This window comes from Loxodonta africana, chromosome 11 (genome assembly GCF_030014295.1).
Source record: "Loxodonta africana isolate mLoxAfr1 chromosome 11, mLoxAfr1.hap2, whole genome shotgun sequence".
In the NCBI taxonomy this organism is placed as follows: Eukaryota; Metazoa; Chordata; class Mammalia; order Proboscidea; family Elephantidae; genus Loxodonta; species Loxodonta africana.
Window position 1 is genome coordinate 65,418,300 of NC_087352.1, and position 12,856 is coordinate 65,431,155.

Here is a 12,856-nt window from a genome sequence, read left to right on the forward strand (position 1 = left end):
GGTGCTTATGGTCCATCTGCAGAACCTACCCACTTGTGCGCTCTACGGAACAGGACGCGCTTTCCTCACAGAAACTCAGGGAAAGTTTTTCAGCACCCTGCCTTGTTCAGTGCATGACCCCCTGCTGCAACCAGATACCAGTACCTACACCAATCACCCCTGCCCCTCTAAGACCGTAGGATAGAGCCTGTACCACATACTTGATGATCAGCTACCTGGACGCCTGAACCAAATTCATACAAGAAAAGTGAATGGACTCCTAGACTGATACACCTGATAACAGCTCTAGCCATCTGGTGACAGGACGTTAGAGCTTCAAAGGCAAAAATAATCAAGGAAGCTCACTCAAGCAACCTATCTGGGCATGTCAAAACAAACCAAAGTAAGAAGCTACAATACAGTAAGCAAACATAAAATAAATTAATACAATAACTCACAAATGGCTCAGGGGCAACAGTCAATATCAAATCACATGAACAAGCAGACCATGATCACTTCAACAAGCTCTCAAAACAGACTCAAGGGATCTTCTGGATGAAGGTGTCTTCCTAGAATTATTGGATGCAGAATACAAAAGGTTAACATACAGAACTCTTCAAGACATCAGGAAAGAGATCAGGAAATACATAGAACCAAGGAACACACAGATAAAGCTGTTGAAGATATTGAAAAAGTTATTCGAGAACATAATGAAAAATTTAATAAGCTGGAAGAATCCACAGAGAGAGAGCAATCAGAAATTTAGAAGATTAACAATAAAATTCCAGAATTAGACAACTTAACAGAAAGTCAGAGGAGCAGAAGTGAGCAAGTGGGAGGCAGAATTGGTGGGACTGAAGATAAAGCTCTTGGCACCAACATATTTGAAGAAAAATCAAATAAAAGAATTTTAAAAAATGAAGAAACTCTAAGAATTATGTGGGACTCTATAAAGAGAAATAACCTACGAGTGATTGAAGTACCTGAACAGGAAGGGATAACAGAAAATACAGAGAGAATTGTTGAAGACTTGTTGGCAGAAAACTTCCCTGATATTGTGAAAGACGAGAAGATATCTATCCAAGATGCTCATCAAACTCCACATAAGGTAGATCTGAAAAGAAAGTCACCAAGACATATTATAATAAAACTTGCTAAAACCAAAGATAAAGAGAATTTTAAGAGCAGCTAGGGTTAAACGAAAAGTCACCTACAAAGGAGAGTCAATAAGAATAAGCTCAGACTACCCGGCACAAGCCATGCAGGCAAGAAGGCGATGGGGTGACTTATACAAAGTATTAAAGGAAAAAAAAGCCAGTTAAGAATCATATATCCAGCAAAACTGTCTCTCAAATATGTAGACGAAATTAGGACATTTCCAGATAAACAGAGGTTTAGGGCATTCGTGAAAAACAAACCGAAACTACAAGAAATACTAAAGGGAGTACTCTGGTCAGAAAATCAGTAATAGCAGATATCAACCCAAGACTAGAAAACTGGACAGAGCAATCAGATGTCAACCCAGACAGGGAAATCACAAAAATAAATCAAGATAAAAAAATACTCAAAGCAGTGAAACAGCAATATTATTACATAAAAGAAGACAACATTAAAACAATAAAAAGAGTAAGAAATGCAGTCATAGATCTTTCATATGGAGAGGAAGATAAGGAGATATCAAGAAATAAAAGATAGGTTTAAACACAGAAAAATGGGGGTAAATATTAAGGTAACCACAAAGGTGACTAACAATCCTACTCATCAAAAGAAAATGTAAGAAAAAAATAGAGACTCGGTAGAAACAAAATCAACAACAATGAATAAGAGTAAAAGACAATATATAAACTATTTAGCAAAAAAAATTATGTGGGAAAAAGAAACTGTCAACAACACAAAAAAAGACATCAAAATGACAGCACTAAACTCATACCTATCCATAATTACCCTCAATGTAAACCGACTAAATGCACCAATGAAGAGGCAGAGAGTGGAAGAATAGATTAAAAAACACAACCTGTCCACATGCTGCCTACAAGAGACACACCTCAGACTTAGAGACACAAACAAACTAAAACTCAAAGGATGGAAAAAAAAATATATCAAGCAAACAATCGAAAAAGAGCAGGAGTGGCAATATTAATTTCTAACAAAATAGACTTTAAAGTTAAATCTACCACAAAGGATAAGGAAGGACACTATATAATGATTAAAGGGACAATATATCAGAAGGATATAACCATATTAAATATTTATGCTCCCAATGACAAGGCCGCAAGATATATAAATTCTAACAGCATTCAAAAGTGAAATAGCTTCACGCACACCACTTTCAGTGAAGGACTGGACATTCAGAAAGAAGCTCAGTGAGGACAGGGAAGATCTAAATGCCACAATCAACCAATTCACTTCATAGATATATACAGAATACACTACCCAACAGCAGCCAAGTATACTTTCTTTTCTAGCACACATGGAACATTCTCTAGAATAGACCACATATTAGGTCATAAAGCAAGCCTTAGCAGAATCCAAAACATTGAAATATTACAAAGCATCTTCTCTGACCATAAGGCCATAGAAGTAGAAATCAGTAACAGAAAAAGCAGGGAAAAGAAATCAAACACTTGGAAACTGAACAATACCCTGCTCAAAACGACTGGGTACAGAAGACATTACGGATGGAATAAAGAAATTCAAATAATCCAATGAGAATGAAAACACTTCCTATCAGAACCTTTGGGACACAACTAAAGCAGTGCTCAGAGGTCAATTTATACCAATAAATGCACACATCCAAAAAGAAGAAAGGGCCAAAATCAAAGAATTATCCCTACAACTTCAACAAACAGAAAGAGAGCAACAAAAGAAACCCTCAGGCACCAGAAGAAAACAAATAACAAAAATTAAAAAAAAAAAAAAAAGCAGAATTAAATGAAATAGAGAACAGAAAACAACTGAAAGAGTTAACAAGACCAAAAGCTGGTTCTTTGAAAAATTTAACAAAATTGATAAACCACTGGCCAAACTAAGAAAAACAGGAGAGGAAACAAATGAAATAACCTGAATAAGAAATGAGATGGGTGATACCACAACAGACCCAACTGAAATTAAAGAATCATATCCGATTACTACAAAAAATTGTACTCTAACGACTGAAAACCTAGAAGAAATGGATGCATTTCTAGAAACACACTACTTACCTAAACTAACACAAACAGAGGTAGAACAAATAAACCCATAACAAAAGAAGAGATTTAAAAGGTAATTAAAAAACTCCCAACAACAACAAAAAAAAACCCTGGCCAGGACAGTTTCACTGCAGAGTTCTATCAAGCTTTCAGAAAAGAGTTAATACGACTACTATTAAAGGTATTTCAGCACATAAAAAAGGATGGAATACTCCCACAATCATTCCATGAAGCCAGCACATACCTCCCTGTGCTGGGGGTCCTAGCCAGAGTAATTAGGCTAGATAAAGAAATAAAGGGCATCCAGATTGGTAAGGAAGAAGTCAAAGTATCTCTATTTGCAGATGACATGATCTTATACACAGAAAACCCTAAAGAATTCTCAGGAGTATCAGGATACAAGATAAACATACAAAAATCAGTTGGATTCCTCTTAAAAAAAAAAAAAAAAAACCCAGTGCTGTAGAACACCAACAAAAAGAACATCGAAGAGGAAATCACCACATCAATAGCATTTACAGTAGCACCCAAGATAAAATACTTACGAATAAATCTTACCAGAGATGTAAAAGGCCTATACAAAGAAAACTACAAGGCACTATTACAAGAACTGAAAGAGACCTGCATAAGTGGAAAAACATACCTTGCTCATGGACAGGAAGACTTAACACTATAAAAATGTCTATTTTACCAAAAGTGATCTATAGATACAATGGGATCTCGATCCAAATTCCAATGACATTTTTTAATGAGATGGAGAAACAAATCACCAACTTCATATGGTAGGGAAAGAGGCCTTGAATAAGTGAAGCATTACTGAAAAAGAATGAAGTGGGAGGCTTCGCTCTACTTAATTTTAGAACCTATTATATCGCCACAGTAGTCAAGATAGCCTAGTACTGGTACAACAACAGATCCATAGACCAATGGAACAGAATTGAGAATCCAGACATAAATCCATCCACATATGTGCTGCTGATATTTGACAAAGGCCCAAAGTAAGTTAAATGGGGAAAAGACTGTTTGTTTAACAAATGGTACTGGCATAACTGGATATCCATCTGCAAAAAAATTAAACAAGATCCATACCTTACTCCATGCACAAAAACTAACTCAAAATGGATCAAAGACCTAAACATAAAATCTAAAACGATAAAGGTTATGGAAGAAAAAATAGGGACAACCCTAGGAGACCTAATACATGGCACAAATATTATACAAAACATTACTAACAATGCAGAAGAAAAAGTAGATAGCAGGGAGCTCCTAAAAATCAAACACCTATACTCAGCCAAAGACTTCACCAAAAGAGTAAAAAGATTACCTACAGACTGGGAAAAAGTTTTTAGCTATAATATTTCTAATCAGCGTATGATCTCTAAAATCCACGATACAGTAAAAACTCTACAAAAAGACAACCCCATTAAAAAATGGGCAAAAGATACGAACAGGCACTTCACTAAAGAAGGCATTCGGGTAGCTAAAAGATACGTGAGGAAATGCTCACAATCATTAGCCATTACAAAAATGCAAATAAAATTACAACGAGTTTCATCTCACTCCAACATTAATCCAGAACACAGAAAATATAAATGTTGGAGAGGTTGTGGAGAGACTGGAACACTTATACACTGCTGGTTGGAATGTAAAATGGTACAACCACTTTGGAAATTGATTTGGTGCTTCCTTAAAGAACTAGAAATAGAACTACCATTCGATCCAGCAATCCCATTCCTTGGAGTATATCCTAGAGAAATAAGTGCCTTTACACGAACAGATATCACCCATGTTCACTGCAGCACTGTTTACAATATCAAAAAGATGAAAGTAACCAAGGTGTCCATCAATGGACGAATGGATAAATTATGGTATATTCACACAATGGAATACTACGCATAGATAAAGAACTATGTTGAATCCGTGAAACATTTCATAACTATGAGGAATCTGGAAGACATTATGCTGAGTGAAATAGTTGCAAAAGGACAAATATTGTATGAGACCACTATTATAAGAACTCGAAAATAGTTTAAACAGAGAAGAAAATATTCTTTGATGGTTATGAAAGTAGGGAGGGAAGGAGGGAGAGGGGTTTTCACTAATTAGATAGTAGATAAGAACTATTTTAGGTGAAGGGAAAGACAACACGTAATACAGGAGAGGTCAGCACAACTAGACTAAACCAAAAGAAAAGAAGTTTTCTGAATAAACTGAACGCTTCAAAGGCCAGTGTAGCAGGGGTCGGGGGTTGGGGACCATGGTTTCAGGGGACATTTAAGTCAAATGGCATAATAAAATCTATTAAAACATTCAGCATCCCACTCTGGAGAGTGGCATCTGGGGTCTTAAATGCTAGCAAGTGGCCATTGAAGATGCATCAATTGGTCTCAACCCACCTGGAGCAAAGGAGAATAAAGAATACCAAAGACACAAGGTAATTATGAGCCCAGGAGACAGAAAGGACCGCATAAACCAGAGACTGTATCAGCCTGAGACGAGAAGAAGCAGACGGTGCCCAGCTACAACCTGATGACTGCATGACAGGGAACACAGCAGAGAACCACTGAGGGAGAAGGACAGCAGTGGGATGGGACCTCAAATTCTCGTAAAAAGACCAGACTTAATGGTCTGACTGAGACTAGAAGGACCCCTGCAGGTCATGGTCCCCAGACCTTCTGTTAGCCCAAGATAGGAACCATTCCCAAAGCCAACTCTTCAGACAGGGATTGGACCGGATCATGGGATAGAAAATGATACTGGTGAAGGGTGAGCTTCTTGGATCAAGTAGACACATGAGACTATGTGGGCAGCTCCTGTGTGGATGAGAGCTGAGAGGGCAGAAGGGGTCAGAAGCTTGCTGAATGGACATGAAAATAGAGAGTGGAGGGAAGGAGTGTGTTGTCTCATTAGAAGGAGAGTAACTAGGAGTATATATAAAAAAAAAAAATAGCAAGGTGCATATAAACGTTTGTATGAGAGACTGACTTGATTTGTAAACTTTTAAAGCACAATAAAAATTAAAAACAAAAATGTATTACTAAATAAAAAATGTCTTCAAGAACTGTGCTCTCCAATATAGTAGCCACTAGACACACATGACACTAGACACCAAACACAAATTTAAATTTTAATTACTTAAAATTAAATGAAATAAATATTCAGCTCCTCAGGCACATTTCGAACGCTAAGTAGCCACATGAGCGGTATCTATGAACATTTTCATCATCGCAAAAAGCTCAGCTGGACAGATCTGTTCCAGATGAGTGGGCTACGGATAAGAAATAACTTCTTATTTCTACTCATGGGGTTCCAGGAATGTCAAACAAATAGTGGTTCTATACTATAGAACTGTCAATATGGTTTTACCCGAACCCAATTCATATGCTTCTACTTTTCACATGAAGTTTTTTTTACTCTCTCTGTTACCTTAATATATTATTTTTTCTTCCACAGAGAACAAATTTCTAAATGGACAACACAGACAGGTGACTGCATACAACATGCAGTCCCCATTGTTATGTGCAGGTCTCTGTGACCAGCTCGTAAACATTATGGCCATGGCTACTTCCTATACTTGAGGACATATGATGCTAATAAGGATCGAATATCAATGACCTCTCAGAATCATTCATGCCAAAGTTCTACTGCAAAAAGAGTCATTTTTATTTAAAAAAAAAAAAGTGTCATCTCCAAATATGACGGACAAGGTTAGGTCATGACTAGAAGACCTAGATTTAAATCACTCTAGTTCTCTGTTCACATCAGTAAGCTAGGTTCTACAAAGCACTCTAAGATAGTCCCTCAAAGGCTGTCATCTTAAAGTAGAAATGTAGACAAAATTGTCTGGGGTATCCATTGTAAGGTCACATCAGTGGGCTACTTGTTTCCTGGTAATTTTGTTTTGTGGGGTAAATAACCTTTACTACCTTGAGAGGTCTTAGAAGTTACAGAAAACATGTCAAAGCACTGAAAGTTTACTCTCAATTTCAACATGCTAGAATGGCTATAAAAATAAAAAACTGGAAAGATCTATAGATCCTGATGCCCAACACCTTACAGATTGGAGACTATAACTTCCCTCTGTGGCTTAAAAGGTTGACACTATTCATTTTAAATGGATTGCCTGCACAATTACAGGCCCCTCAGGATTCAGCTGCAGCAGGAATCCTGTTTAAATCACCGGAAAGGGAACAACAAATGAAAAAGAAAACTCAAAATGTTCAAAAGGAAATAGCACAATCAATTAAAATTTTGTTTTAATACATCTGATAAAATAGAGAAAGCTTGGAGTAAGAGGCATTGAAATTCTATTGTTTGATTAATATTTTATACTATTCTGTCCATGTTTAAAGGAAGAAAATGACCATTTTAAACCAACTATTTGAAATTATTTTCCCTATTGTTACCCCATAATCACAGACACGGTGCCTACCAAAGTCAAGAATCCATATCTATAGCTTTTTTCCCCATGAGTATTTCTGCATATGTAATATACAGGCTGTAAATATGGGGAAAACAATTACTCCTAAGAGAATGAATAGACATAGCATATGCTGTTGCTTCAGTGAATCGGAGATATAGTGGGGAAACACAAATCAAGTTTAAGTTTGATGGAATGCTTATAAGCCTGGGAGCTGGGGCTGCACTTTATTACCTATGGAGAAAACAAAGCGCTCTTTATGAACAGAAACTATCGCCTTGTTGAAAACTGCTTGTCTTATACTTTTCCTACTGTTCAGCTGCTCTCAGAACGATTTGAAAACTCTTCCTACTTGAAATAAGAGCTGAAAGATTCTATCAAAACTAATTTCAAGTTTTACAATGGCATCTGCTCTACAGTTAAAGCCAAAGAATACGTAATTCGAAAACACAAGTATATATACATACAGCTCTCTTCTTATAATACTGACTGGTATAGATTATAAATTTTGAGCCAGAGAAAACTTGCCATAAACACTGTAAGGAAGCAAAAATACCTAGGAAGAAATTCTTAAAAATGATTAAAAAGAACATAAAATCTTCTTAATCTTAAAATATCTAGGAAGCTTACAAGTACCTTCCCAAAAACTTGGCAACATACCCTATACTTTTTTATTCTTTATTTCCTTTTAAATATTTACTTAGATTTTCATGAGAAAGTATTTTTCCATAACACCAGTGAACAGACATACAGTTAAAAAATCAGATTGGAATAATGGAGAACACTAAGAAGCAATAGGTTATATTAAAAGAAAATAGAAGTTCCTTGGTTATGCAAGAATTTCTAAGTAAACATTTCAAAGGCAAGTGGTGATTAACAACTAGCTAACATATTCTGTGGATATATTTTCAAAGATACACAGAAATTTAATGTGAGGAAAATGTAGTTTTATGAATATTACATTAAACTGCTAAAGTAAAAGTAGAGAACTATTTTTCTTCCCACTACTGAGGCCAGCAGGGGAAAAAAAATTACAGTTTCCAAAGAGGGAAAAATGACTTTAGTTAAGATTCTTGATGGTGGGTTTTCTTTGCTGTAAAGAGAATCATAAAGGCTTACACTAAGCAGAGGCTGATGTAAACAGGAGACACTTGTGTTGTTAAAAGCATTCCCTACATCTTGGCTACAGGGGCAATATCCAGAATACTACCACTTTTGAGAGTGGGAGAATAAAGTTAAGTCTTGATTTGACTCAAAGGGCAAGTTTTGCGAACTAAGTTTAAAACAAGATAAACCCACCCAGTGCCATAGTATTTTGTTTAAATTCTTCATGAAAAGGCAAAATGCCTCATTTTTATTCAAAACAATGAGCTTTCAGGATGCACATTAATTTATACCATTTAAATTAAGGCAGTAAATACAATTAGATAAATCAGGAATCATTTCTAAAGTTAAAAAATCAAGTATGTCAAGAAGATTAAAAAGTGGTATTTAGTTTTAAGTCTCCTTTCAAATGGAAAGGAGCCTTCACATAGGGCTTACCTAGCTCGTGCAGTCTTTTGTTTGCCCTGGAAAACTTGATAAGGATCTCCTATGTAGCATTTAAGAAGCCCTGGTGGGGCAATGGTTAAGCAGTTCAAACCCACCAAGAGAAAAATCCGGTGATTCGCTCTCATAAAGATTAAAAAAAACAAAAAACAAAAAAACCAAACCCAGTGCCGTTGAGTCGATTCCAACTTATAGTGACCCTATAGGACAGAGCAGAACTGCCCCAAAGTTTCCAAGGAGCGCCTGGCGGATTTGAACTGCTGACCGTTTGGTTAGCAGCCAAAGCACTTAACCACTACGCCACCAGGGTTTCCTCATAAAGATTACAGCCTTGGAAATCCTACAGGGCGGTTGTACTCAGTTATATAGGGTCACTATGAGTTGGAATTGACTCAACAACCCACAACAACAACATATAGCATTTAATACCATTGTTTCATTGAATCAAAATAGTTCTCAATGATCAGTCTAATTGATCTTTACACTTTAGAATCTTGTGACAGATAAAGGGAACCAAACTTCATGTTAACTGTGCCTCAGTTTCTCTCTTTCATTCAACTCACTCAGGAAACCTGTTCTCATATGTAAAATACAGATATGTACTTAACTCCAGAAGGACAAATGAGAAAAGGTTACTGGGAGAACTCTGTACGTGGCAAACTGCTAGATAAATAATCCAGTCCTAGTTCAGGGTCTACATCATGGTATTTGCCTCAGTTTCTAATTATAGTATGTCTCTGATTCAGTTTCCTCATCTGTAAAATGAGATAACTTTAAATTTCAACTCTCTATTTTTCCATGATTGCATATTTTGGTAAAGTGAAAATACACACTTTCTGAAGGACTGTGACGTATTAGACTACTTATAAATAGCATAAAAGGCAAACAAATCCAAATTAAAAAGCCCACTACTTTTCCCTGTTATAACTAAGCTTCTGAAAAGTTAGTGAAAGGAAGAGAAACAGTGGTGCTAATAAGCATTTCCATAAGCACAATTTAAAAAGAACATAAGCCAAACCAAAAAAACCTGTTGCCGTCGAGTCAGTTCAGACTCATGGTGACCCTACAGAACACACAAGAACTGCCCCATAGGGTTTCCAAGGAGCAACTGGTAGATTTGAACTGCCGACCTTTTGGCTAGCAGCCAAGCTCTTAACCATTATGCCATGAGGGCTCCAAAGGAATATAGCTAGATGTAAGTACTGTATCTAGGCTTTTGACGATTGCTCACATTTCATTTTAAACTGCCTTTGTGTTTACAACATGAGAAAAAAATAGTCCTAAAGAGTCATTAAAAAAAATTTTTTTTTCACATACCAGTATAAATAATTAGCCAGTGTTGAGTTTTTGCAGGCTCTTGATATCAAGAAGGTACAGAGATCTTGCTGAAAGAATGAAAAAAAACATACATTTTTATGTTACCATCTGCTACAAACGGGGGAAACATGATACTCCACATTTGTCTATCAGCTTTCATTGTAGGTCTTATGTCACCGATCAGATTTTCATCCATCCAACCACTATTTATTTTAAACAAGGCAATATGTAAAAGAACCTTGGTTCACATGGTTCCTTGCCCTTCTGGAGCTTAATATTCAACAGTGGAAAGATGCATCAAAAAAACAGTCACAAAAATAATTTACGTTGGGAGGCCAGAAAAGGCATCAATAAGGACATGATATTTAGGCAAGATCAAAATGACACTATGTACAAAGGCCCTGAGCTTCTTTAAGAAACTCATAAAAGCCCGATGTAGCTGCAATATAGTGAACACAGAAGTAAAGGAGGCTGAAAAGGTAGGCAAGGCCAAACTGTACAATACCTTTAAGGTCACACTATTGAGTACAAATTTTATTTTAAAAGCAATTGATATTCACTAAAAGATCTTAAGTAGGAGAGTGAGATAATCTGATTTACATTTTATTAAAAAGACCCTGATCCTGTGAGAAGTACAGGGCCGAGATCAGTTAGGATGCTGTTATAGTAGTCTAGGAGAGTGAATGGAGCCCTGGTGGCAAAGTGGTTAATAGCTCAGGCTGCTAACCAAAAACCTGGCAGCTCGAATCAAACAGCAGCTCCTTGGAAACCCTATGGGGCAGTTCTACTCTGCCCTATAGCGTTGCTATCAGTCAGAATCGACTCGATGGCACATAACAACATCAGAAGAGTGAAGGATGAGTGTGAAAACAGAGACTCAAAAAATATTTTGGAAGTATAATTCACAGGATTTGTTATGGGGAGGAAGTGGGAAGTAAAGAAAGAAAGAGAGAGTAACTACTATATTTCTCAATTTAGGAAATGGACTGATGGTTATGTCACAGACAAATTCTAGACAAGGAAGGAAAAGGCAGAGATAAAGTTTGTATTGTAAAATACTAAGTTTGAAATGCCTGTCAGATACACAAGGGAGATCAAGCAGATAATTATTTGGATATATTAATCTAAAACTCAGATGAGTGATCTAAGCTAGAAATATAAATTTGGGTTTATTAATGAGTACAGCAAAGGGCAAGAATGTAAACTGAGAATAGAAGGCGGCCATTAGGAACATTAAAATGTTAAGCAGAGAAGAAAGCACCAACAGGAAACAGAGAAGGAACAGCCAGAGAGGGTTAAGAGAAAAATAAGGAATGTATGGTATTACCTAAACCATAAGAGGTAGGTTTTCAAGAAGGGACTGCTGAAAGGAAATGAGAAGTGTGTGCAACTACAAATATTAAAGTCATTTATTATCCTAACAAAATAAGTAATACAGGATGGAAAGCAAAAGCGGGAATGATGTGGATTAAAGAGGACCAACAACAGAAGGAAAGAGTCGGTATGTATAAACAACTCTTCTGAGAAGGTTGACCATGAAGGGAACTAAGAAAATACAGTTTTCAGAGGGATGTGGAATGAAGAGAGAGTTTTTTTTTTTTTTCTCTTTTGAAAATTTAAGATGATTAATACTAACACATATTTCTATCAGGAAATAAAGAGAGCCTACCTTGAAGGAAGTTCTATTTCTTCTGTGTAAGAAAACAGAAGGAAACAAAGTATTGGCAGGAATTCTGGCCTGTAAATATGGTACTGGGAAATTGAGACCACTCTTACCTAGTGGCTTCTACTGTTTCCTTTAATTATGAGGCAGAATTGTCATCTGGAAAGTATGAAATAGGACACGAAGAACAGAGTTGAAAAGGAATGAGTCACTGCACAGCGTGCAGATCAACCTACCTAGAGAAATATAAGATGTTAGAGAGTGTTGAGTGCCCATCTGAGGTGGTGGCTGTTGTCTGTTGCTGCTGAGTCGATTCTGATTCATGGCGACACCATGTGTGCAGAGTAGAACTGCTCCATAGGGTTTTGAAGGACGTTTTTTCAGAAGCAGATTGCCAGTCTTGTCTTCTGAGGGCCTCTGGGTGGGTTCGAATCACCAACTTTTCAGCTAGCAGTTGAGCATTTAAACGTCTGTGCTCCCAATGGATTCCTAATCACCTGACATGACCAAAAACCAAACCCAGCGCCGTCGAGTCGATTCCGACTCATAGCGGCCCTATAGGATGGAGTCGAACTGCCCCACAGGGTTTCCAGGGAGCGCCTGGCGGATTCAACTGCCGACCCTTTGGTTAGCAGCCATAGCACTTAACCACCATGCCACCAGGGTTTCCCACCTGACATTAAGTTAAGTGACATTAGAGACCATGAATTTATAGCGATACCAACATGCTAGGCTATGTGC

At 37.0% G+C, this 12,856-nt stretch overlaps 1 protein-coding gene across 3 annotated transcripts in view; it reads right to left on the reverse strand.

Moving 5' to 3' along the window:
* The window catches only part of PIK3C3 (phosphatidylinositol 3-kinase catalytic subunit type 3), a 144,220-nt gene that overhangs the window by 58,134 nt on the left and 73,230 nt on the right, over positions 1 to 12,856 (reverse strand). For all 3 annotated transcript variants that reach the window (XM_023543837.2, XM_064294591.1, XM_064294590.1), the window contains one exon: positions 10,453 to 10,520. In XM_023543837.2, coding sequence (XP_023399605.1) covers positions 10,453 to 10,520 — 68 coding nt within the window. The remainder of the gene's footprint in view (positions 1 to 10,452; positions 10,521 to 12,856) is intronic.